At 37.7% G+C, this 22,717-nt stretch overlaps 3 protein-coding genes across 3 annotated transcripts; 1 reads left to right on the top strand and 2 right to left on the bottom strand.

Annotated features, from left to right (window-relative positions):
* Positions 1-1,480: 1,480 nt before the first annotated feature.
* On the top strand, positions 1,481-2,230 carry LOC138890590 (secreted RxLR effector protein 161-like). The gene has a single exon (XM_070173987.1). The coding sequence runs from the start codon at positions 1,481-1,483 to the stop codon at positions 2,228-2,230; it is 750 nt and encodes a 249-aa protein (XP_070030088.1).
* Positions 2,231-13,235: 11,005 nt separating this feature from the next.
* LOC104220823 (uncharacterized protein At1g76070) lies at positions 13,236-14,446 on the bottom strand. Its single transcript, XM_009771778.1, has one exon. It carries the CDS (start codon positions 14,376-14,378, stop codon positions 13,626-13,628), a length of 753 nt encoding a protein of 250 aa, XP_009770080.1. The 5' UTR covers positions 14,379-14,446; the 3' UTR covers positions 13,236-13,625.
* Positions 14,447-19,486: 5,040 nt separating this feature from the next.
* Positions 19,487-22,446, bottom strand: LOC104220822 (thioredoxin-like protein CDSP32, chloroplastic). The gene is made up of 2 exons (XM_009771776.2): positions 21,877-22,446; positions 19,487-20,157 (listed from the first exon to the last, which is right to left on the bottom strand). Exons 1-2 carry the CDS (start codon positions 22,300-22,302, stop codon positions 19,696-19,698), a joined length of 888 nt encoding a protein of 295 aa, XP_009770078.1. The 5' UTR covers positions 22,303-22,446; the 3' UTR covers positions 19,487-19,695.
* Between the last annotated feature and the right edge of the window lie 271 nt (positions 22,447-22,717).

The raw sequence follows: 22,717 nt of genomic DNA on the forward strand, positions 1-22,717 counted from the left end.
AGTTGAAAGAAAGAATAGGACACTTGAAGATATGGCTAGGACTATGCTTCTTTCTAGTAAACTGCCCCAGAAGCTCTAAATACTGCATACTAAATCATCAATAGGTGCATGACTAGACCTCTTGTAGAGAAGACTCCCTATGAGTTACTTAAAGGGAGAAAACCAAATATATCCCATCTTAGGGCGTTTGGATGCAAGTGCTTTGTGCAAAACAATGGTAAAAACTCCCTAGGTAAGTTTGATCCCAAAAGTGATAAGGGAGTATTCTTGGGATATTCTTCATATAGTAAAGCTTATAAGGTATACAACAAAAGAACTATGTGTGCAGAAGAAAATGTACATGTAGTTTTTTTATGAAACTAACATTCTTTCTGAGAGATAGGAACATGAAGATGAAGCAATTGGGCTGGTAAGAAATTTAAATGAAATCACAGCCCAGGTTGAAGATGCTCTAGAAGAAGGAAAATGTTCTTCTATGCAGGGCAACCTAACAGGGAGAACTGAACAAAGAGGAACTGAATCTCATACCTCGATAGAACCTGTCCATGAACCTGTTCTTCAGCAACAAAACATTGGAGAAACGTCAATAGGAAACCAGTTGGTTGTGAAACCTTACAAGTACCAAAGTTCTCATCTCATTGAGAACATAATTACTGATCCAACCTCTGAAATTAAAACCAAATCTTCATTAAAGAATCATTATATTTTTTATGCTTTCTTATCTCTTATGGAACCTAAAAATGTTGTTGAGGTTTAGCAGAATGCAGACTGGGTAAATGCAATGCAAGATGAACTCAACCAGTTTGAAAGGAGTCAAGTTGGCATCTGATTCCAAGACCCAAGGACAGATTAGTAATTGGCACAAAATGGGTCCTTCAGAAACAAACTTGATGAAGATGGAGCTGTTATAAGGAATAAGACAAGATTAGTAGTTCAAGGATATAGCCAAGAGGAGGGCATAGACTATGATGAGACCTTTGCTCTAGTTGCAAGGATGGAAGCAATAAGACTCCTTGTAGCCTTTGCTGCTTACATGGAATTCACTCTTCACCAGATGGATGTCAAGAGTGCCTTCCTCAATGGCTATTTAAAGGAAGAAGTGTTTGTCAAGCAACCTCCAAGGTTTGAAAGCAAGGAGTGTCCGAATTATGTGTACAAACTTGATAAAGCACTCTATGATATAAAAGATTATCAAAATTCCTACTTGAGCATGGCTACATGAGGTAAAATCGATAATACTTTATTCTTGAAGGAAAAAGGTAAAGATCTTCTAGTAGTACAGATATATGTTGATGACATAACCTTTGGAGCAACTACTGATAAATAAAGTAAGGAATTTGCTAAACTAATGGGGAGTGAATTTGAAATGAGTATGATGGGTGAGCTTAATTTCTTTTTAGGCTTACAAATTAAATAAAACTCAAATGGAACTATGATCCATCGACAGAAATATGTGAAAGCGTTGCTTAAAAGGTTTTAAATGGAAGAATCAAAAGAAATCGATACTCCTATAGCAACAGCCACAAAATTAGATATAGATGAACCTGGTTCATCTGTTGATCAGAAGTTGTATAGGGGAATGATTGGTTCTCTTTTGTATCTTACTGCTAGCAGACCTGGCATTGTTTTCAGTGTAGGTCTTTGTGCTCGATTTCAGGCAAATCCAAAGGAGTCCCACTTGACTGATGTCAAGAGAATGTTGAGATACTTGAAAGGCACAACTGACCTTTGCCTTTGGTATCTAAAAGGTAGTAATTTTAACCTAGTGGGATATGCTGACGCTAATTATTCAGGTTTCCTTGTGGATAGGAAGAGCACCTCAGGTATGGCACACTTCCTTGGTTCATATCTTGTGCCATGGGCTACCAAAAATCAAAATTCAGTGGTCTTATCTACTGCTGAAGCTGAGTATATTGTTGCTGCTTCATGTTGTGCTCAATTGTTGTGGATCAAACAACAATTATTGAACTTTGGAATTGATGTTGGTTGCATCCCTATTTTTTGTGATAACACTAGTGCCATTAGTATGTCAAAGAACCCGGTTCATCATAAGAGAACTAAGCACATAGATATTACGCACTATTTTTTTAGGGACAACTATGAGAAAAGCTTGATCACTGTGGAGTTTTGTGCTACTGACAAGAAAATTGCCGATATCTTCACAAAAGCCTTAAGTAGAGATCACTTTGAGAGGAATAGGTTGGAATTAGGGATGATTAAGATCACCTAAAAGGACCAGTTCAAGGTTAAACGAAAAAATTGAAAAAAAAAAAATAAAAATTTTTTTGGTTAGAAAGTCTATAAATTGTGTATAATTATATTAAATCTTGCTCAGTCTCATACTTTCAATAGTATACTCTTGTTCCATGTGTTAAAATGACTCATTAATCTCTAATGATATTTTCTCTATTTTGGCAAATTTAGAATTACACAAGAGAATTATCAGTGAAGAACCAGGTTCATCAAGATAACACGGTATGTTTTCTACACTCTGTATAATTTGGAATAATAATATTTGGATCATGAGCAGAGTCCTACCTAAGCCAAAATTACTTTTGAACTTATCCGTTACAAGTGAGACAGCTCCTTTCAAGACTCCTAACCGTATTAAACTACCTAGATTATTTTAAGTCTGCTACTGAGGGAGAAGAAAGTGGTTCTTCCGAAACTAAATAGGTATCTTTTGATTCTAAAGCTACTCCTGAGACAATTTGGTGCGGTGAAGTTGCTACAAATTTGGAGAATAGATTTGTAGGATCTATAGCAGGTGTTGAGACTATCGAATCTGGAAAAGTTGGTGGTAAAAATGAAAAAGAAAAAAAAGGAGATCAAGGGTGCTAGGAGTACTGTGAGGGAAAAGGGGACAAGAGTGGCTGATTCTTCATCCATTCCTGTGAGTTTAACCAAAGACGCAGGTGCAATGGTTGTTTGGGGAGATGAACCTGGTTCATCTGTAGAGGAAACTCTCGCATACCTGCTAAAGAAAGTGACTGAAAGCTACAATTCAGCTTCTTGATAGAGTTATCAATGGCATCAAAACTCATACTATTCCCTATGGCTTCATTCTCACAACTGTGCTTGCACATTTCAATGTACCTATGAAGAAGTGGGAGGTTAGTACAAGCAAGGATCATTTTGGGGTTAATACTCTACTTGCTTGCGATTATTAAGTCAATGCACTCCTAAAGAACCTGGTTCATCCAAAAAGGTACCGGTGAATAGCAAGGTCAGAGCCTTGGTGCAAGAAAGTGAGACTAAGGATGCTGAGATCGAAAGGCTGAAGAAGAGGTTGGTTGAGGTGAAGACTGCGAGAGATGCTCTCAGAACTGAGCTGGCAAGAGAAAAAGAGAAGAATCATAATATTCTTCAAGATATGCTGAAACTCTTCCAAGTCAAAAACCAAGCAACTAGTGGTGCATAGAAACGGGCAGATTCAAGCATATGGGATGCACGTGAAGGAGATAAGTCTAACTTGGTATATTTGATATCTCCCGATCGAAAAGGTTGCATAATTGTTAAGGAGAAGGACTCCTTACTCAAAGAGAACATTGTTCAAGATAGGAAGGAGTTAGAAGTTGAGATCAATTAGAACTCTTCCACCAAGGAAGAGTAGCATTAGAACTCTAGTTATTTCTTCATCTACTCACTTTATAAATTGCATAATGTTCTCACATTACAGGTAATGCACAAAAGCGCAGAAGTTAAACGTGAATTGAGAGCAAAATAGCAAGGCTTTTTGCAAGCAGTTCGTGTGAGATTCAAGTGTGCAAACCTGAAGCTACGTGAACTAGATAGAAGAACCAGTTCCAAGTATCTGTCTTTTATTCTAGGTCAATTGTAGTAGGCGTTTTCATATTGTACCTTTCAGCTTTATCTAGAGGCAATTGTAATAGGTACTCAGAGTATTCAAGTTAGAGTTAACTTGAAGTTGTCGCAACAGTTAGAGGTTATTTGTCACAACGGGATTAGAGTTAATCATAGGTTTACAAAAGTATTTTGTAAATGCAATTTTTGGCTCAGTGATTTAGTGGAGAGTTTGAGAAAATCCTACTGGGAAGTAGGTCGTGGTTTTTTCACTTTTTGAGCCAGGTATTTTCCACGTAAAATACTTGTGTTCTTTACTTTCCGCATGTACTATTTCTGCAATAGTAGGTTAAGGAACACTTAGAAGAACCATGTCCTTCCATAATCAGTTTAAGCGAAAAATTAGACATACACAAATCACCCCTCTTGTGTGGTATTGAAGTTAAAACATCGGAAAATAATGTAAAGTTAGAATTCATTCCAGTCTCGATAATACATATTATTGTGTGAAAATCTTAAATCTTGGTCAAAGGTTGATTTGTAAAATCTTCGATCAGTGTACAGAATCACAATTTCTGCTCGAAAGTCGAAAGCATTTAAGGAATAATCAGATAATAAGGGAAAACTCTTATTGAGTTGCCCAAAATTGGAAAAGATTTCCCAAATTTGATTTAATTATAAATCTTAAAACATTTCAACAATTTTGAATCATTAATGGAAAATCTGACTTTTATCTGATTGACCTAAGGCAATTTTGAATCCCTTTGCGACTATCGAATTATTTTTTATATCAAGAGAATTTAACAATTTATATATAATATCTATACTATATTAAAAGCACGAAGGTCCTTAGCGAAATATCGTTCGCCTTTTTTACCCTTTTTAAAATAGAGTTCACATTAGACAAAATAGTCATTTGATTATTTCCCTAATATTTAAAAATAATCATTTAATTAATTCCCTACTATTTAGGAATAATATAACAAACTTAATCAAATTATTTATCGTTGTAGGTCCAATTATTGTAACTCTAACTATCGCATTAACTTAATAAACAAATGTTTGCATCTATTTTAATGTCCATTTCAATTTTACATAACTTGTTCTTTTACATAAATTTTAATTGATTGACGCGATAAACACGTGCAACGCACGTATCCTAAAGCTAGTATTCTTAATAATATGTAGTATAATACTTAGTTCCAACTTGCATCAGGAAAAAAAAAGGGCTTGAATTAACCTAAATCGTTACCCATCTAAACACTTAAATTAAAAATAGCCAGCAAATATAATATATATATATATATATATATATATATATATATATATATATAACCGTATATAATTAGTGTATAATCTATGAATACCGATTAAAAAAATAAACAATAAATCTTGCCAGCTATAGATGGTCAAGAAAACTATGGGAAATGAGTTGAAGCGGGTCAATAGGAGATCGAATCCTTAAAAACTTTGTACTAATAGTTTCGAGATCCCCTTTCTTTGCACCCCCAAAGTTTTCCCATAAAATTGGGATTAGATTCTATATTCTTCTTCTTCTTCCATTCCAAACATCGATAAATACACAAGAAAAAGAAAGAGTTGCCACTTTGCCAGCTCTTACCTTCAGAGGCGGAGGCACAGTATTGGTTACGAGTTCGGCCGGAATTTAATTATTTTGATTCAAATTATGTTTTTATCTTAAATTTTTTATTAAACATATATGAATTATTAATTTAGAACCTGATAATTTAAAAAAATTAAAATTCCGAACTCATAAACTTGAAATCCTAGTTCCGCCTCAACTTAAATTCAACTATACTCCATCTTCTAGGTCAATGCCAGTGTTAAAAATATAGAGATAAGAGTTGCATCCAACTAAACGTAAAAAATCAATCAAAATCAATTATTTAATTAAAATACAAGGCAACAATTAAATTGTAATAGTACGTTAGTAACTACTTCCACGTTACATTAATTAAGGTTCCAATACATTATATGCATCCCTTTCTTGTATATTACTCTTATAATTTATACACAATTTTGTTTTATAGTAATTTCTTTTTGATTTCTCACTCGATATTCGGTGTCTGCATTGGAACGAAAGGAGCACCACATCCTTTGGTTAGATGCCATTACCTAACATGCATAAGTAGTATTACGCGGCGCCTTCCTGAGAGTCCTTGGAAGGGCGAAGTAAGGCTAAGCAACTGATGTCAGTGCAGTTGTTGTCCGCCAACTGAGGTCCCCTCCGTACGCTAGACTAGATTGTTAGTGCCGTACGGGAAAACCAATGTCAAGAGCAATTGAGAGAACACGAATGAGAATTGAGAATGAAAGAAAGCTTGATTGCATTAATGAAAGCTATTACAGAAAGGCAACGCGGTGTCGAGGGGGAGAGACACCAGTACAGAGAATTGTTTGCTTGCTAGAAAGTTTGATTGCTTGATCCCCCCTAATAATGCTTAAAAAAAATAATCCAAAGCTACAAGACTAGACTTGATTAAGCTAGAGAAACATAATGGAAGTACATGGAATAAAACTACTCTATATTTACAATGAAAAAGACTTAGTTTGCTATAAGGCAGAAAACAGGTCCGTTGTCCGCATCATTGTCTTTGGCATCAGGATATGCGTGCGCGGCGTTGTCTACGCGCGCGGTGCTGTTGGCATCTGCCTACGGTTGGGCGCTGGCGAGGTGGGGCGACAGAGGCACATGCGCGCTTGTCACTTGGCGCGGCCAAGACCACGGGGCCGTCCGTGGTGCTAGGCGTTGGAAGGCTTGCTAGGACGCCACGGGGCGCGCCCAAGGGGTCATGGGGCACGACTGGAAAGCCGCCCATGACATTCTCCCCCACCTGAGTTGGCGACGTCCTCGGCGCCTTACTTGCAAGATAATCTTCAATTAGGTTCTTGTAGGCTTTGAGGTTTGTTTCCCTCTCCCAAGTGTTCTCCTCTGCATCACAGCCCTGCCATTTTACCAAGAACTCTTGGTGATCCTTCCTTGAGGCATGAATCACTCTATCATCAAGGATAGCTTCAACACGCCTTTTCCCGGTTGAATTGGGCCCTCGAATACTGGGTATTGTGAGTTGGCTCCTTGAAGGATCCTCCGTGTCTTCCCGAAAAGGTTTCAGGAGGCTGACATGGAAGACAGGATGAATTTTCCACCAAGCTGGGGTATCCACCCGGTATGCAACTTTCCCAATACGCCTTTCAATGGACAAGGGTCCAATATATTTTTGCAATAAGCGAGGGTCATGGACCCCTGCAAATAAGTAACGTTTTGGAATTTTGACCATCACTTTGTCTCCTACTTGGTATTCAACAAAGCGACGATTCTGATCAGCATGCCTCTTCATCCGCTTTTGAGCCTTGACAAGATAGCTCCGCACTATCTCCAAATTTTGCTTCCACTCTTTAGAGAAGCTAGCAGCTCGAGGAGATTTAGACATATTTGGTGCATTGACGGTGTGTGGGAGTAGCGGTTGCTGTCCGGTAACAATTTCAAAAGCGCTTTTGTTTGTACTAGAGCTCTTTTGTGAATTGAAACACAGTTGAGCAGCATCCAGAAGCTTCACCCAATTCTTCTGCGATCCGGTTACAAAATGACGCAAATATTCCTCCAACATACCATTGAACCGCTCCGTCTGGCCATCAGATTGCGGATGAAAACTTGAGCTGTGATTCAGCTTCGACCCAAGACACTTAAAGAGTTGGGTCCAAAAGTTGCTAGTGAAGCGTGAGTCACGATCACTAACAATATCTTTGGGTAGGCCCCAATATTTGACGACATGAGAGAAGAAGAGTCGAGCTGTATCTTCTGCTGATATATATTGTGGGGCAGCAATAAAGGTAGCATATTTGGAAAACCGATCTACCACAACCAAGATAGTTGTTAGATCTCCGACCTTGGGCAATCCGGTGATGAAATCCAGGGAAACACTTTCCCAAGGTCTCTTTGGGACAGCTAGTGGTTCCAAGAGTCCCGCCTGTGTTAAGCGGTCTGACTTGTCCTTCTGGCATACTAGACAAGTCTTCACATACTGAGCAACGTCATCGGCCATTTGAGGCCAATAATATGCACGGCGAAGTAACGCCATGGTGCGTTCTTCACCGGGATGGCCGGCCCACAGAGTATCATGACATTCCGCTAGAAGAGTCCTTCGTAGATCTCCTCCTTTAGGAACATAAAGTCGGTTCCCTTTCACTTTCAGAAAACCATCTTCCATGTAGAACTGGCGAGTCTTGCCTTGTCCTACCAAATCAACCAAATACTGTGAAGCAGGATCTCTGATGAGTAGATCTTGTATCTGGTCCTTGATGGAGGTGGCTACCTCGCTCCCCCTTAGGGTGGCGAGTAAGCACACTGATGCTAGATCAGCTCTCCGACTGAGCGCATCAGCAACATGATTGGTCTTCCCACTTCGGTATTCCAGGTTGAAGTGGAATTCAGCTAGGAGTTCCTGCCACCTGGCCTGTCGACCATTCAACTTCGGCTGGGTCATGAAATGGCTAACAGCTGTGTTGTCTGTCTTGACCACGAACGGGGTTCCCAGCAGATAGTGCCTCCAGAGGCGCAAGCAGTGGACGACAGCCAATAATTCTTTCTCATGGGCGGCATAGCGCCGCTCTGCATCTTTTAGCTTCCGGCTCTCGTACGCCACAGGATGCCCTTCTTGTAGCAGGACTCCACCGAGGGCATAGTCAGATGCATCTGTTTGTACTTCGAATGGCTTGGCCAAATCAGGAAGGGCCAAGACGGGGCTACTAGACATAGCCGCCTTCAATGCGTTGAAGGCCTCCGCTCGCTTGGGTCCCCATTCCCAAGGCGTGACCTTCTTGAGGAGTTCTGTCAATGGTACTGCAATGAGGGAGTAGCCTTTCACGAATCATCGATAGAAATTGCATAGACCAAGGAATGCCCTCAAGGCGTGGATATCCTTAGGCGACGGCCAATCTGTGATTGCCTGAATCTTCTGCTGGTCCATCTTGATCCGCCCTTCCTCGATGACATGTCCGAGGAAGTCAATTTGCTTTTGAGCAAAGGAGCACTTAGATAGCTTCACATATAGTTCATGCTCCCGCAATCGAGCTGGGACCTTCCGCAAGTGCATCAGGTGTTCCTCCAATGTTTGGCTATATACCACAATGCCATCCAAGTAGACCACCACGAATTCATCAATGTACTCTCGGAAGACTTGGTTCATCAAAGTGCAAAACGTAGCTGAGGCGTTAGTCAAGCCGAATGGCATAATCAGGAAATCGTACGACCCATATCTTGTCACACAGGTCGTCTTGTGCTCATCACCCTCTGCAATCCGAACTTGCCAATAACCTGTCTTCAGGATCTATTTTGGTGAACACTGTCGCGCCACCCAGTCTATCGAACAAGTCTGCCATTAACGGAATAGGGTACTTGTTCTTCACAGTAATTTTGTTTAGAGCCCGATAGTCCACACAGAGTCGTAGACTACCATCATGTTTCTTTTGGAATAGCACAGGGGACCCGTATGGGGATTTGGAGGGCACGATAATCCCTGTGTCTAGCATTTCCGTCAATTGTCTCCGAAGCTCGGTGAGTTCGGGTTGTGACATTCTGTAAGGCGCCCGGGCAGGTGGCTTCGCGCCCGGCACCAGCTCAATTTCATGATCCACAGTGCGCCTAGGCGGTAGTCGCTTTGGCATGTCTTGTGGCATGACATCTTCAAACTCTAGTAGTAGCTCCTTCACGGGTTCAGGAATGGGACCCGAGGAGCATTCTACATCTTCGATGCAGAGGGTTGCCAGGAACGTAGGTTCGTTTCTTTTGACCCCCTTCTTCAACTGCAAGGCCGAGATGTTTTCAACGGCCATCTTCATGGGCATGCACGGGATAACGCAGGGCTTGGCCCCGTTTGCTCCCATCATCAGTAACATGTCAGCATACGGTACAGGCATGGTGTTGGTTTGCCTCAGGAATTCCAATCCAACTATCAACTCGAAGTCATCTATGATCACCACGCGCAAGTTGAATTTTCCTTCGTAAGGGCCAAGCTTCATCGGTACTTCTTTGGCTATTCCACCCACTGGCTGGGGAGGTGAGTTGATAGCCTTGACACGGCCTCTACCTTTCCCTACGACTAGACCAAGGCGCTCCACCTGAGTCGAGGCTAAGTAGTTGTGGGTAGCACCCGTGTCTACCATGGCCCGAATGGGCTTGCCATTCACCTTCATCTCAACGAACATTAAGGTCCTCTCGTGCTTAAGAGGAGTCTCATCATCCGCCTTCTTTTTCCCTTTCTTGGTGACTGGACATGGGTCCTTCTTCTTACGGATACCAGCACTAGTCTCTGCTAATGCCTCAGAAATGGAGCCAACAATTGCATTGAAGGCACCTATTGGTTCAGTCTGATCCGCATCGTCTGAGTCATCATCCGTCCCATCATCAAAAAGTCTGATGGGCGTTCATCTGTACCTGTAGGCACTCATTATTCTAATGTGGTCCGCCGCAATGACGGCATCCTGAAGGAGGCTTCCTCCCCCGATCATTGTTGTTAGACGCAGCACTGTTGCTGCCTGTGGAGGGAGCCTTAGGTTTGGTTGAGCTCCGATCTCCCCCACTTCTGCTAGGGCCACCATTGCTAGACTGGCCCCTTTGAATCCCACTCGGGCAGGCGGCTGAGGCCTATCCTTCCGAGATTCCATTTGATAGTCCCCAAGGCATTCAGCTGCTTGGATCGCCTTGGGCAGGGTATCTACCCGTTGTCTTTGTAGCTCCATACGGGCATAAGGTTTCAGCCCTTCTAGGAAAGTGAAGAGCTTGTCTTTGTCCCCCATGTCGCGTATGCTTAGCATGAGCGCGGAGAATTCCCGCACGTAGTCCCGCACAGATTTGGTCTGACGGAGCTCCCGTAGCTTTCTCCTTGAATTGTATTCAACATTTTCGGGGAAGAACTGTAGGCGGATGGCTGCCTTCAGTTCTGCCCATGTTTCGAGAGCATCTTCACCGGCCTTGATGGCTTCGTATTTCACCCGCCACCAGAGTTTAGCATCACCCTGAAGATACATGGCAGCAGTTGCTACCTTCTTGGCTTCTTCTAGGCCCCCAACAGCATCAAAATATTGTTCGACATCAAAAATGAAGTTCTCCACTTCCTTGGCATTCCTAGCTCCACTGTATGGCTTTGGCTCAGGAATTTTCAATTTTTGTGTCGCGGAGGTGGGGTTTGCAGCGCCCCCGACCTGGTTTCCACCGCCTCGCAGTAGGCCCTGTAAGGCAGCATTGACAACATTGAGCTTGTCTGTCAAGTCGTCAATAGTTTGTTGCATGGCAGTCACCCTATCTGCCTCTTGTGCCCTGTAAGCTAAATCCTCGGCACGCTCCTGTTGGAGTCCCTCGAATTTGCCAAAAATTTCGGCTGCCTCTGTGGCTGCCGTTTGCCGATCTCCCTCGGAGTCACGACTGATGTTTTCTATGTCAACTTCGGCCTGGAGCACCCTGCGGTCCAGGTCATCCAACCTTTGCCCTAGGCTGGTTCTTAGTTCAGGCACCGTATCCATGATGGGCAGTAATCCGTCAACCGTCTGTTCAAGGGCCGCAATGCGGTCCCCATGATTCACCATGGTCAGAAATGGTGGTAATGGCAATGCGTTCCCTCGTCCGATGTCGAGCCTAGGCTCTGATACCAACTGTTACGCGGCGCCTTCCTGAGATTCCTTGGAAGGGCGACGTAAGGCTAAGCAACTGATGTCAGTGCAGTTGCTGTCCGCCAACTGAGGTCCCCTCCGTACGCTAGACTAGATTGTCAGTGCCGTACGGGAAAACCAATGTCAAGAGCAATTGAGAGAACACGAATGAGAATTGAGAATGAAAGAAAGTTTGATTGCATTAATGAAAGCTATTACAGAAAGGCAACGCGGTGTCGAGGGGGAGAGACACCAGTACAGAGAATTGTTTGCTTGCTAGAAAGTTTGATTGCTTGATCCCCCTAATAATGCTTAAAAAAATAATCCAAAGCTACAAGACTAGACTTGATTAAGCTAGAGAAACATAATGGAAGTACATGGAATAAAACTACTCTATATTTACAATGAAAAAGATAGCAGAAAATAGGTCCGTTGTCCGCAGCATTGTCTTTGGCATCAAGGTCTGCGCGCGCGGCGCTGTTGGCATCTGCCTGCGGTTGGGCGCTGGCGAGGGATATCGATGGGGCGACAGAGGCACATGCGCGCTTGTCACTTGGCGCGGCCAAAACCACGGGGCCGTCCGTGATGCTAGGCGTTGGAAGGTTTGCTAGGACGCCACGGGACGCGCCCAAGGGGTCATGGGGCACGGCTGGAAAGCCGCCCATGACAGTAGTTTTGCAGCTATTATTGTTATTGACTTTTACAACATTATCTGTTGATTTTTATAATATATTTATTCGTGCCAATTTCATTCTTTGAACTCACAAAAAGGCACACAATTCATACGATTATATATCAATCTTGGACTGCCAAAGGATTCCGCTGTCTGCAACTTTTAGTACTTTGTAAAGTCGTTTTTGTCTTATCTCCTTGCATGAAATAAGTCACGTGTATATATTTTTATAGCGGATCCAAGATTTTAAGTTTAAGGATTCTTACATTGACTTTAAATCTGTATATTATAATAACCAGACTAAAGAACTGAGTTTCCAACTAAATATTCTTATACATTGGATAATTTTTTAATACAAATACGAAATCTAGCCAAAAGTAGGTCCCTAAAAACCCATACTTATACCTTTAGATCCGCCCCCGACTACGAGTAAGTTTGTATTCACATGTATTTCTTTGCAAATATCCCTATAATGAATATATATATATATATATATATATATATATATATATATATATATATATATATATATATATAACTTAAATTGTTCAACCAACTATCTGCTCTACATTAAAGAACAAGGGGATATATTTGAATTTGTGGTCAAAATTCAATTATTGCTGCTTATTCGGCTCCTGGACAGAGACCGCGTAATTGCGGTTGCCACCAACCAATTTTTTTGTAGATAGATGTGAAAATCCATGTATCTTGCGTGTCTTATTTAAACAGCTTATCTTTTATCCTTTTCTTGTAACCTATTTTCCTAAGTCGAATCATATCGGTAGACGACTTTGTTCCAATTTTGAATCAATAACATGGCCCCAAGCATTGACATCAGGGGCGGAGCTAGCCCACGACACGCAGGTCGGCTGGATTCAGTAACTTTGGTTCAAATTATATATTTGTATTAAAAAATTTATTAAATATGTATAAATTATTAATTTAGAATTTAGTAACATAAACAAACTAGAATCTCAAACTCACAAGTTTCAAATTCTGATTTCGCCTCTGTTGACGGGGCAAGATTTTCACTAAGGAAGTTCATCATCTATTATATACAATAACAACAACAAATCCAGTAAAAACCCACAAGTAAAATCTGGAAAGAGTAGTGTATATACATACTTTATTCTACCCTAAAAGGATTCACATGAACCCCTTACGCTCCTGGCCACAAGGATCATAGAATCATAATATGAATATATACAAGAGTTCAACAAAACACACTTGTAATACTAAATGGCAGTATTTGATTTACAATCTTAATTTGTTGCTCGAATTCTTCAAAAACGTCATATATATAGCATCCATGTCATATACCATTTAATTTTAAAAGATTTGACGGGGGAAGTCGAAATTTTTGAAAAATTCGGAGCAACATAATTTACATTACAACTTCATATGTGAACTAAATTTAAACTGAAATGAATCAAGAACAACAAATTAATGAAAGAAAATTATACACAACGTATAGTATGTAACCTTATTTTTTCATCAATTGGAGAGGATTTGGTTTGGTCATGGTTCTCCTTTTCCATAAATTAATTTCCTTCTTTGGCTCCAATGGAAAATTTGGTTTATCTCTACTACTACCTACTAATATTGGAGCTGAAAATGGAATAATTACCTCTTCTTCTTCATCTTCATCTTCATCTTCATCACAATATTCTGATCTATCATCATCTGAATAACATTTCCTATGATCTTCTGGTGTAATTTGCACATTTTTCCAATCAAAATTTGACAAACTACTTTCACGACCACTAGCAAATTTTTTCATTTGACTCAAATTACAAGGTACTCTATTTTGAATATCACTAGAAATATTATTTTCAGCTGAATTACAAGCATCAGATTTTCTCCCACCTCTTTGAAAAATATTCCTAAAACTGGATCTTGATTTCTTCTTATTACTCTCAACTAAAGAAGAAACTGAATTTTTCTCCACTGGCTTTGGTGTTTTAATCATTTTCTTCTTCCTTTGTTTGATTTGACCAATGCATGAAACTTTTGGTGAAGTTGGTTCTTGAGTTGTTTCATTATTTGACTTTCTTGATCTAGCTTCTACTGGAATTAAAATAGGACCAGAAAATCCTTTGTGATTATGATGAAGATGTGATAATCTTTTTTCTCTACCTGGACTAAATGGAGGATTTTGGAATATAACAGCAGCAGCAGCTGCTTTTGGCAATAATTTCAAGATCATATTTTTCTTTGACTTGGTTGGTTTCTCCATCCAAATTTTAACTCTCTTCTTCTTCTGTTGGTGTTGATAAAGTGTCTCTTTTTGGTTTAAATGATTAAATTTGTCATCTTTAGGTTATATTTATATGTGGGTTTTGGGGGTAGGGTGGGTGGCAAGAAAGGAGGTAGATAAGGGTAAGGATTGGATTATTGACTATGTCATGACTGGTGAAAAGACTCAGAAAGAGAGGGCTTAAAGAGTTGAGAAGAAATCAAGTCTCGCGCTGTCTTTACTCCCTCAGCTTCGGCTTCGGTCAAATGATCGATGAAAGCGCTCCCTACCAAGATTAGCCAGAGCTCGAACCCGAGACCTTTAATTAAAAACAATCATATCTACTGCATCACATCCTTTGGTGGTAACTAAATAAAGAATTTAACTTATGTAGACAGATAATGTAAAATTTTGTACTATGAAGTTAATCAAAATATATTTATTAGTAACTCTTTTAAAAAAAAGGTAATATTTATAATTTTGGATAGTTTTTAAGCTAAAATAAACTTAAAAGAGGGTGAATGAGAAATGAAGGTGAAATGAAAATTTTAAATTTCCCTCCTTGACAATGGGACATTGTCCTATATTGAAAGAGGAAAAGGTTTTTGATGGGTATATATATACAATTGCTATTATTTTAGCTCTTAAAGAGTTGAGAAGAAATCAAGCCTCGCGCTGTCTTCACTCCCTCAGCTTCGGCTTCGGTCAAATGATTGATTGATTAATTTTTTGGAACAAATTTATTTGTTAATAGTAAATATTAACGTAATATGATTAAATATCCGTGTTTGTAACAGAAGATTAATAATCCAAATTATACGTTTCAATGACTCTGCCCCATCCGTTTTTTGTAACGGAAAACGTTTCCTATGCCTGTTTTAATTTGCGTAAATGACCATTTACGTTATGACCGTTTTACGTAATTGACCTCTCTTCGTTTGAACTCAATAGGTTGGGGCTATAAATAAGCTGTCCATTCTCTCAGATTTTCAATACGAATTTCTGAATACTCCTCTTTTCTTCTGCAGTGTTTTAACTACAAAGAAAGCAACAGTAAGTGTGATTTGCTACCGATCATTGTGTTCGCTGAAACACTGGGGTTTTGAAGTACCATTACACCAATGTGTAATTCGTTCTATCCGGAGAGGAAATAATCTACAATCTTGGGTACTAGGAGGGGATTAAGTTCCTTAAGGAAACATTGTGAATTCAATGGGCTCGAATTAAATTCTGTTTCTGTTTTTCATTTCTGTTTATATGTTATTTTATATTTTCCAGAATTATTTTACAAATACAATATACTAACAGATAATAGGTAAATGAGACCTGATATACCACAGAGTAAATAAGGTAGAAATAATTTTATTTGATGCATATTTCGGAAACAACCTCTCTATCCCCTCGGAGTAGGGGTAAGGTCTGCGTACACACTACCCTTCCCAGACCCCACTAGTGAAATTTCACCGGTCGTTGTTGTTGTATTTTAGTCATACGAAAACCAAAGCAATTAAAAGTTAAACTATATTCAATGTTCAAATCCTAGGTGGTGTGAAACGACGTGCTAAATCAAATTGCCGACATACTAGGAGTTGTTGTCCAATACAAGTTGCCATTGCTATTCAATTAATTGACCTGTTAAGTTTCTCATAACAACAACTTAGTTTTTTTTTTCTCTCTTTTTTTTCTTTTCTTGTGTGGTGGTTAGATAAGTAGGGTGTTAAACAAAACAAAGACGATTGAGTCTACTATATATTTTCTAGCTTATGTTTTCATAAATATTACTAACCTCGTTTGATTTAAGATTGAAGCTACCTAATTGATTAAATATTTGATGAGATAGAAGCGTGATAATGAATAATCAAAACCTCCTTCGTCATAGTGATGGACAAAGAGGCCCAGTTAAGCTACATGTTGCTACAAGCCTACTATATTAGTTCTTGGTCCAATTGAATTTTCGTCTTGAAATTATCATAAAAATTGCACGGGGCGCCCTATTTGGTCGCCCCCATTTAACATATACCCATTTTTTTAAAAGTTTTAACCTGTACTCAGTTTTTAAACAACTTCAGCCTCTTTCTCCTCATTATTTTCCTTCTTCGTTTTTTTTTTCTTCTTCTTCTTCTATTAACAATTGAAAGGCACTATGATTAATTCTCTAATACTACCACCATCTTAAGAGAAATTTTCATTCTGTTTTTAATATTGTATTGGTAGAGTTTTTACATTAGGTGAATGCAATGGTTGCAGGAGTAGATTTGGAATTTGTTTCTGTAGAATAATAGTACTAACAAATCAGGAGAATAATATCAGTTTTTTCATTTAAGGAGAGGAATGAGGAGGAGGATCACAGTTCTCTTGCCTTTGTACTTGTCTGAATAGTAAAGTTCTTAATGTGCTGCAATGTCAGAACGAACATCTTTGGATTATTAGTGTTTTGTGTAACATCTGTGGGATAATTGATTGTTGACTTGAAATTTATGAAATCTTTCAGTGCTGATTCGATTTTTACAGATAGAACTTAAGCCTTGCCATTTATATTTCACTCTTCCTGCAAAATGTTACTTCAACTTATATAGTGCTGAAATTTTTACAAATGAACTAAATAATTTCAGCATTTTCTCTTGAAGTTTTTGAAAAAGCTTATCCAGGACAAAAAAAACTCCAGCTTATTTAGTGCTGAAGTTTTTACAAATGAACGAAATAATTTCAGCATCTTCTGCTGAAGTTTTTGAAAAAGCTTTATGACAAAACTAATGAATCCATGACAAAAAAACTTCAGCTATTTTAGTGCTTAAGTTTTTACAAATGAACTAAATAACTTCAGCATCTTATCCAGGACGAAAAAATTCAGCACTGCCTTTGCTACTTCAGGCCCGTCTACTAGAATGCTGAAGTTTTGCATGATTAGCTTTGCTACTTCAGCCCCGTATGCTGAAGTTACGCGAAAAAGTGGGTACGCTTGCAATATTTTTTGCAAAATGGGCACAAGTTAAAACGTGACCCAAAAGGCGGGTATAGATGCAAATCCCCCTAAATTATATCATACTAATAAGAGAAATCTTTGATCAAGCTTCTAAAATCAACTTATTTTGAAAAGTAATTTTCTTAAAAGTAATTTTTCGTGCTTTTCAAAAAGTATTTTTGACGAGAAACAATTTGTATTTGGCTAATTAATTTGAAAAGTATTTTAGATCAGCAATTAATGTTTGATCAAGTTTTTAAAAAGTACTTCTAAATATATTATTCTCGCAAGTGACTTTTATAAAAGGAGTTTTTTGAAAACACTATTTTTCTTCTGCTTTACAAAAACTTCTTCTGCTTCTATTCAAAAGTACTATTTTTCCCTTCTAATAGCTTGGCCAAACACTAGGCATGTTCATGGATCAAATTTATCACATTTCGAATTATAATTTTGGATTTCGATTCGGATTGTACGCCTTATTAAGATCCTAAAATAAATCATTATAAGATGCTATTTCCTACCATTTTCAATAGCAAAACTCATTGATTTCCATATCTTCCGCATTTAATATTAAAAAGAAAGAAAAGGAAAAACCAAGAAGAGAGATAACAAAGAAAACCTTAAAATTTATGAAAGGACGCCCTTATCTTTTATATGTAAAATATTAATTTCGGGTTTCGATCGGTTTTTATGTAAATTGAGCCAAACATATTGATATGAGGCTAAAAATTCATATTTTTGCATGTAATTTGCATTGCATTATGCCTCAATTTTGTTAACTTTGGTGTAAATATTCATGACTCGAGCTTAATAATGGTGTTTATATGTGTAGGAGTCAATTTAATGTAATTTGGCAAGTTTGCATGCAAAGCGAAGTAAAAACAGAAGAATTTGGAGGGAGTATGAGTTTGGTGCCCAGGTTGGTGCCAGACACCAACCAAAATGCCAAAGGTAGAATAGTAGAAAATTTCGGCGTCCTGATTGGTGCCAAACAAGACGGCTAAGGGCGGATTTCGTCCTAATTTGGCTAGGACTTGGGTAGTTTCAATCCTACGCTCCCTCAACATGTATAAAAGGGATTCTAAACCTATTTCTTAAGCGATGTCATTATTGGGGAAGCAAGAAGGCTATGGGAACACTTGGAAGCAACGAATCACAAGAGTTTTCTTTTCCGTTCTTCTTTAATCTGTATTTTAGTGCTCTCAATTATTATCATGATTATTAGTATGATTATGAGTAGTTAAAATTTCTCATCTAATTTTAATATAATTTTGCCTTTGAATATCTCTACTTGTTCAACTATATGATTATTGTGATTGATTGAAGGACCCTCAATTGATTGTGCCTATTTAGTGTGTATTGCTTGGAAAATGGTACATATTTAAGTAGTTATTGAATAACATCACTCCTAACGTATGTGAGGAATCAATACAGAGGGTTTAAAAGTGGGATTAGGAATTGTGAGTGGTGAATTAGTGCCAGCTAGCGTAGTTCGGAAGAATAGGTCTAGTAAATTGTAGTAGTTGCTCTGAAGAGAATTACGACACCCGAAGTACTCACGATCGGTGGAGAATATTTAGGTAAAATTATAGAAAACGTAGCGGGGAGAATTCCGACAATTAGGGAAATCATAACTCTAGATCTCCTTAATCTTGTCTCTAACCCTTAGTCTTGTTAGTTGATAGTTTTATTGCTTTCTAGTAGTTGTTAGTTAATTAGTTAGAAATAAACATTATAATCTTTATAATTAGAAAATTGTTTGGACTTGTTTCTTAGCGATATTGAACAACTGTATCTAAGCCTTAGTTCTCTTTGGGATTCGATCCGAACTTGTAAACCGGATTATATTTGCAATGACGCTAGATCTCTACATAGTTGGGCGTGATCACGTATCCGATCCGATATCCAAAATAATAAAATTAAAGATCCGAAATCCGATCCAAAAAGCTAAAATCCAATCCAAACTAGTCCAAATAACACATATCGATTCGAATATTCAGGTTGATCCAAATAATGCACAACCTTACTAAACATCTTAACGTTAGGGAAAAATACTTTTGGCCAAAAAGAAACCCGACTAAACTGGCTATAAATTATTCCGCTTGAAATGCCTTCTCCAAAAATAAATTAAGGCTAACACGCTAAGTAAGAATTAAAATGCTTATTATAGCCACTTTCAAAATCAACAATCCCAGCAAAATAGTTCACAAATTAAGCATACCAAAACTCACATCTCAACCAATCAAAGTTGGTTTTTCTGTATGACAAACACTTAATTAGCTAGTCCATAATCATTTGACATAATCAAATCATGTCACAATTAAGTCTAATCAAAACAAATTTTTCTCAATAATTTTAATAAGTAACCCTTACTCCTTGGTATCTAAGAATTTCTCCAATAAGTTCTCCTTTTCCAGATCCAACATACCTTCCACAAATCTCCCCTTCTCTTATAAACAAAAATGTTGGCACTTCAACTACATCCATATCCTTCAAAAACTGCATGCAACTGTCATTCTCATCACCGTTCATTCTTGCAAATACAACTGTATCAGCCATTTGCCTTGATAGCTTAATCACCGTTGGATAAACTTTAACACATGGCCCACAATGTTTCAATCCCACATCAAGAACTATTAGTTTTTGATCAATTTTGTGGTCTTGAATTAGTTTTTCTACGTCTTCTCTGCTGTGGAGTTGTACCACTTCAGAATGGTTGTCGCCGTAGTAGAGTACGTCTCCAACTAGTTGATCTGGACCTATGCCTTCTTCCTCGTGTATCTTTTCCATGCTTTTGTAAAAGTTGAAATGTGGTACCTGTTGAGAAAAAAACGAGCTTACATTAGCTTAATTATTTTATTTATATAGTACTCCCTGTTTCGAGTTTGATTTGATGGTAGTTGAAAAACAAGAGCTTAACTAAAAGTTTGATACATAATCATTGGATCGTGCATTCAGAGGCAAAACCGGAATTTGAAGTTTATGCGTTCTGAATTTACCACGGAACTCATAACTCGTCTTAGTTACTAGGTTCGCAATTAAATATTTACATATATTTAATGAATTTTCTAGTACAAATACAATATTTAAGTAAAAGTGATTTGGTTCGACCGGACCATACCTCGTAGGCTAGCCTGTTGTATGCATGGAAGGTCTAGTAAAACGCCCAGTTCGTATGAGCTGAACTTTATAAGCCAAAATGAAAGGGCATACTAGGTTTTGCATAAGATGCAAATCTAAGATTTAAGTTTTATGTATTCAACTTTTGAAGTTTTTAGCATTGAACCCATTGTATTTTTTAAGTTATGAGTTTATATTACTATATATTGCAATATTGACAAAAGTACTTGGTTCAGTTGAACCTGATGCCGATACATTACGGTCGCCTTTGCATATAGGTTTAATTTTTTGCAACTAGGAGGGTATTTGGCTAAGATTATAAGCTGGTCAAAAAGGTTTGTAAGCACTTATTGGTCTATCTATGGGTTTTGTAAAAATCCAAAGTGTTTATAAGCTAAAATTAGCCATAAATCATAAGTTGATCACCCCCAACTTATGACTTTTCAGCTTATAAGCACTTTTAGTTTAACTAAAACTTTTACTAATTTATCCTTAATTTTAGTTTACAAAATATTTTTTCCAAAATAAATTTCCTAACTTACTATTTATTTTACCTTAGTTGTTCATCCTTTTCTTTACAAGAAAACTTTTTAAATTTATAATCTTTTGTAAAGTTTTTAAAGGTGTTTTAGTTATTTTAACAAAATAATAATTTATCAGTACTTTTCTAGCAAACACATCAATTATTTATTATTGGTTTCAGTATGCCTATTTAAACATGTAATTGCTTATTTAAAAAAATCAATTTCAGCCTTAAAAATATTTTTTAACACTTTAAGCTTATCACCCATTTACAATCCGCTAATCCAAACGGGCTCTAAATAACTTTTGAATTGAAAGCCATAAATAAAGAATCATCACTACAATTTCCATTTTTTAAGTCATAATTTAAAAACATATGTCCTTGCTATAAATGTAAAAGATTGATCAACCTATTAATTTTAAATCTCAGGTCCACCACTGATAACAAGGAGATCTAGTCATACTTGGTTCAATATGGCTCAAATTAAACTGTACACCAATGTTTATCCGGGTAATATTATGTAATTTTGTATTCTATTACTCCCTTCGTTCCATGATATTAACTTCTTATTACTATATCCAAAATGATCCATAGAATTCTAATTTGAAAATAATTTAACTTTAAATTTTTATTTATTTTTAGTTAGACGCTTTTATAGCTATACAAACATTTCGCCACATTTAAAATCACATAATTCAAAAATATTTTTTCTTTATTACTCTCTATGGAGGGAGGAATATTATATTTCATGTAGCGAAATCACTCAACAGCGCTATAACGTCATATCTATATAACAACACTTCACTATAAAAGAAAAGCTTTTTCGGAACCAATTTTCATGTTATGTTATAATATATGTTCTTTATAACAGACACTTCGCTATAAACTTGTACCTTATCTATCTTTTCTCTGCGGCAGAGTTCCTTTGTCTTCTCCGTTTCATCACCAATCACTAGCAAGAAATCAACGTCGTTGCATGTCTTACTTAGGTTTACCATAAAAGGGTAAATATTTTTCGACCTTTCACTGTCTTTCCCTGCAAATTCCACCACAACAAGCCTGTTTTTGGCTTTGCTAAGGGCTTCATCTAATTCCTCCTTACTATTCACTTTTACCACTCTTTCATCTTTGTTTGCTTTTTTCTCAACACCTGATGCTGCTGTAGCCTTTGTAATTAATAAAGATCTTTTTGTTCTCAGGTTTGTGAACTTGTCGAATGATTGATTAGTAGGAAAATTAGAGTAAAATGAAGGGCTAATTTTGGTAATAGAAACTAGATCTGGAGATGGTTTGAGCAAAAAATTAGTGAGGGTAGCCATATTGCAGTAAAATGATGGGCTAATTATTGTAGTAAAATTTTCAAGAATGGAACACTGAGAAAGAAGGAAGAAGGAAGTAGAAAATTTGAGAAAAAGGATATCCAAGTTAAGATGAGGCTGACCCTATTGGAGATCTATAAACACATCCACTTGATAGGTTTTGGTTGCATTTCAACCACATATAGAAAGAGGATATCAAGTTATCAACCACTTTGTCTAGATTTTTTTGCTTATTTTGTTGTCTTTATGTGTGATATTCTTTGGCATCAATTTCTTGATTTGCTATTTGGTGTCAACCTATTTTCTTTTTGGTCCGTTTCAAATAGAATGAACCCTTTCTAAATTTAGAAACAATTTAGGTTAAATTTTCAATTCTGTCCTTAATGAGAAGCTTTTATAACCACACAAATACTCT

Source organism: Nicotiana sylvestris, chromosome 4 (genome assembly GCF_000393655.2).
Source record: "Nicotiana sylvestris chromosome 4, ASM39365v2, whole genome shotgun sequence".
Lineage (NCBI taxonomy): Eukaryota > Viridiplantae > Streptophyta > Magnoliopsida > Solanales > Solanaceae > Nicotiana > Nicotiana sylvestris.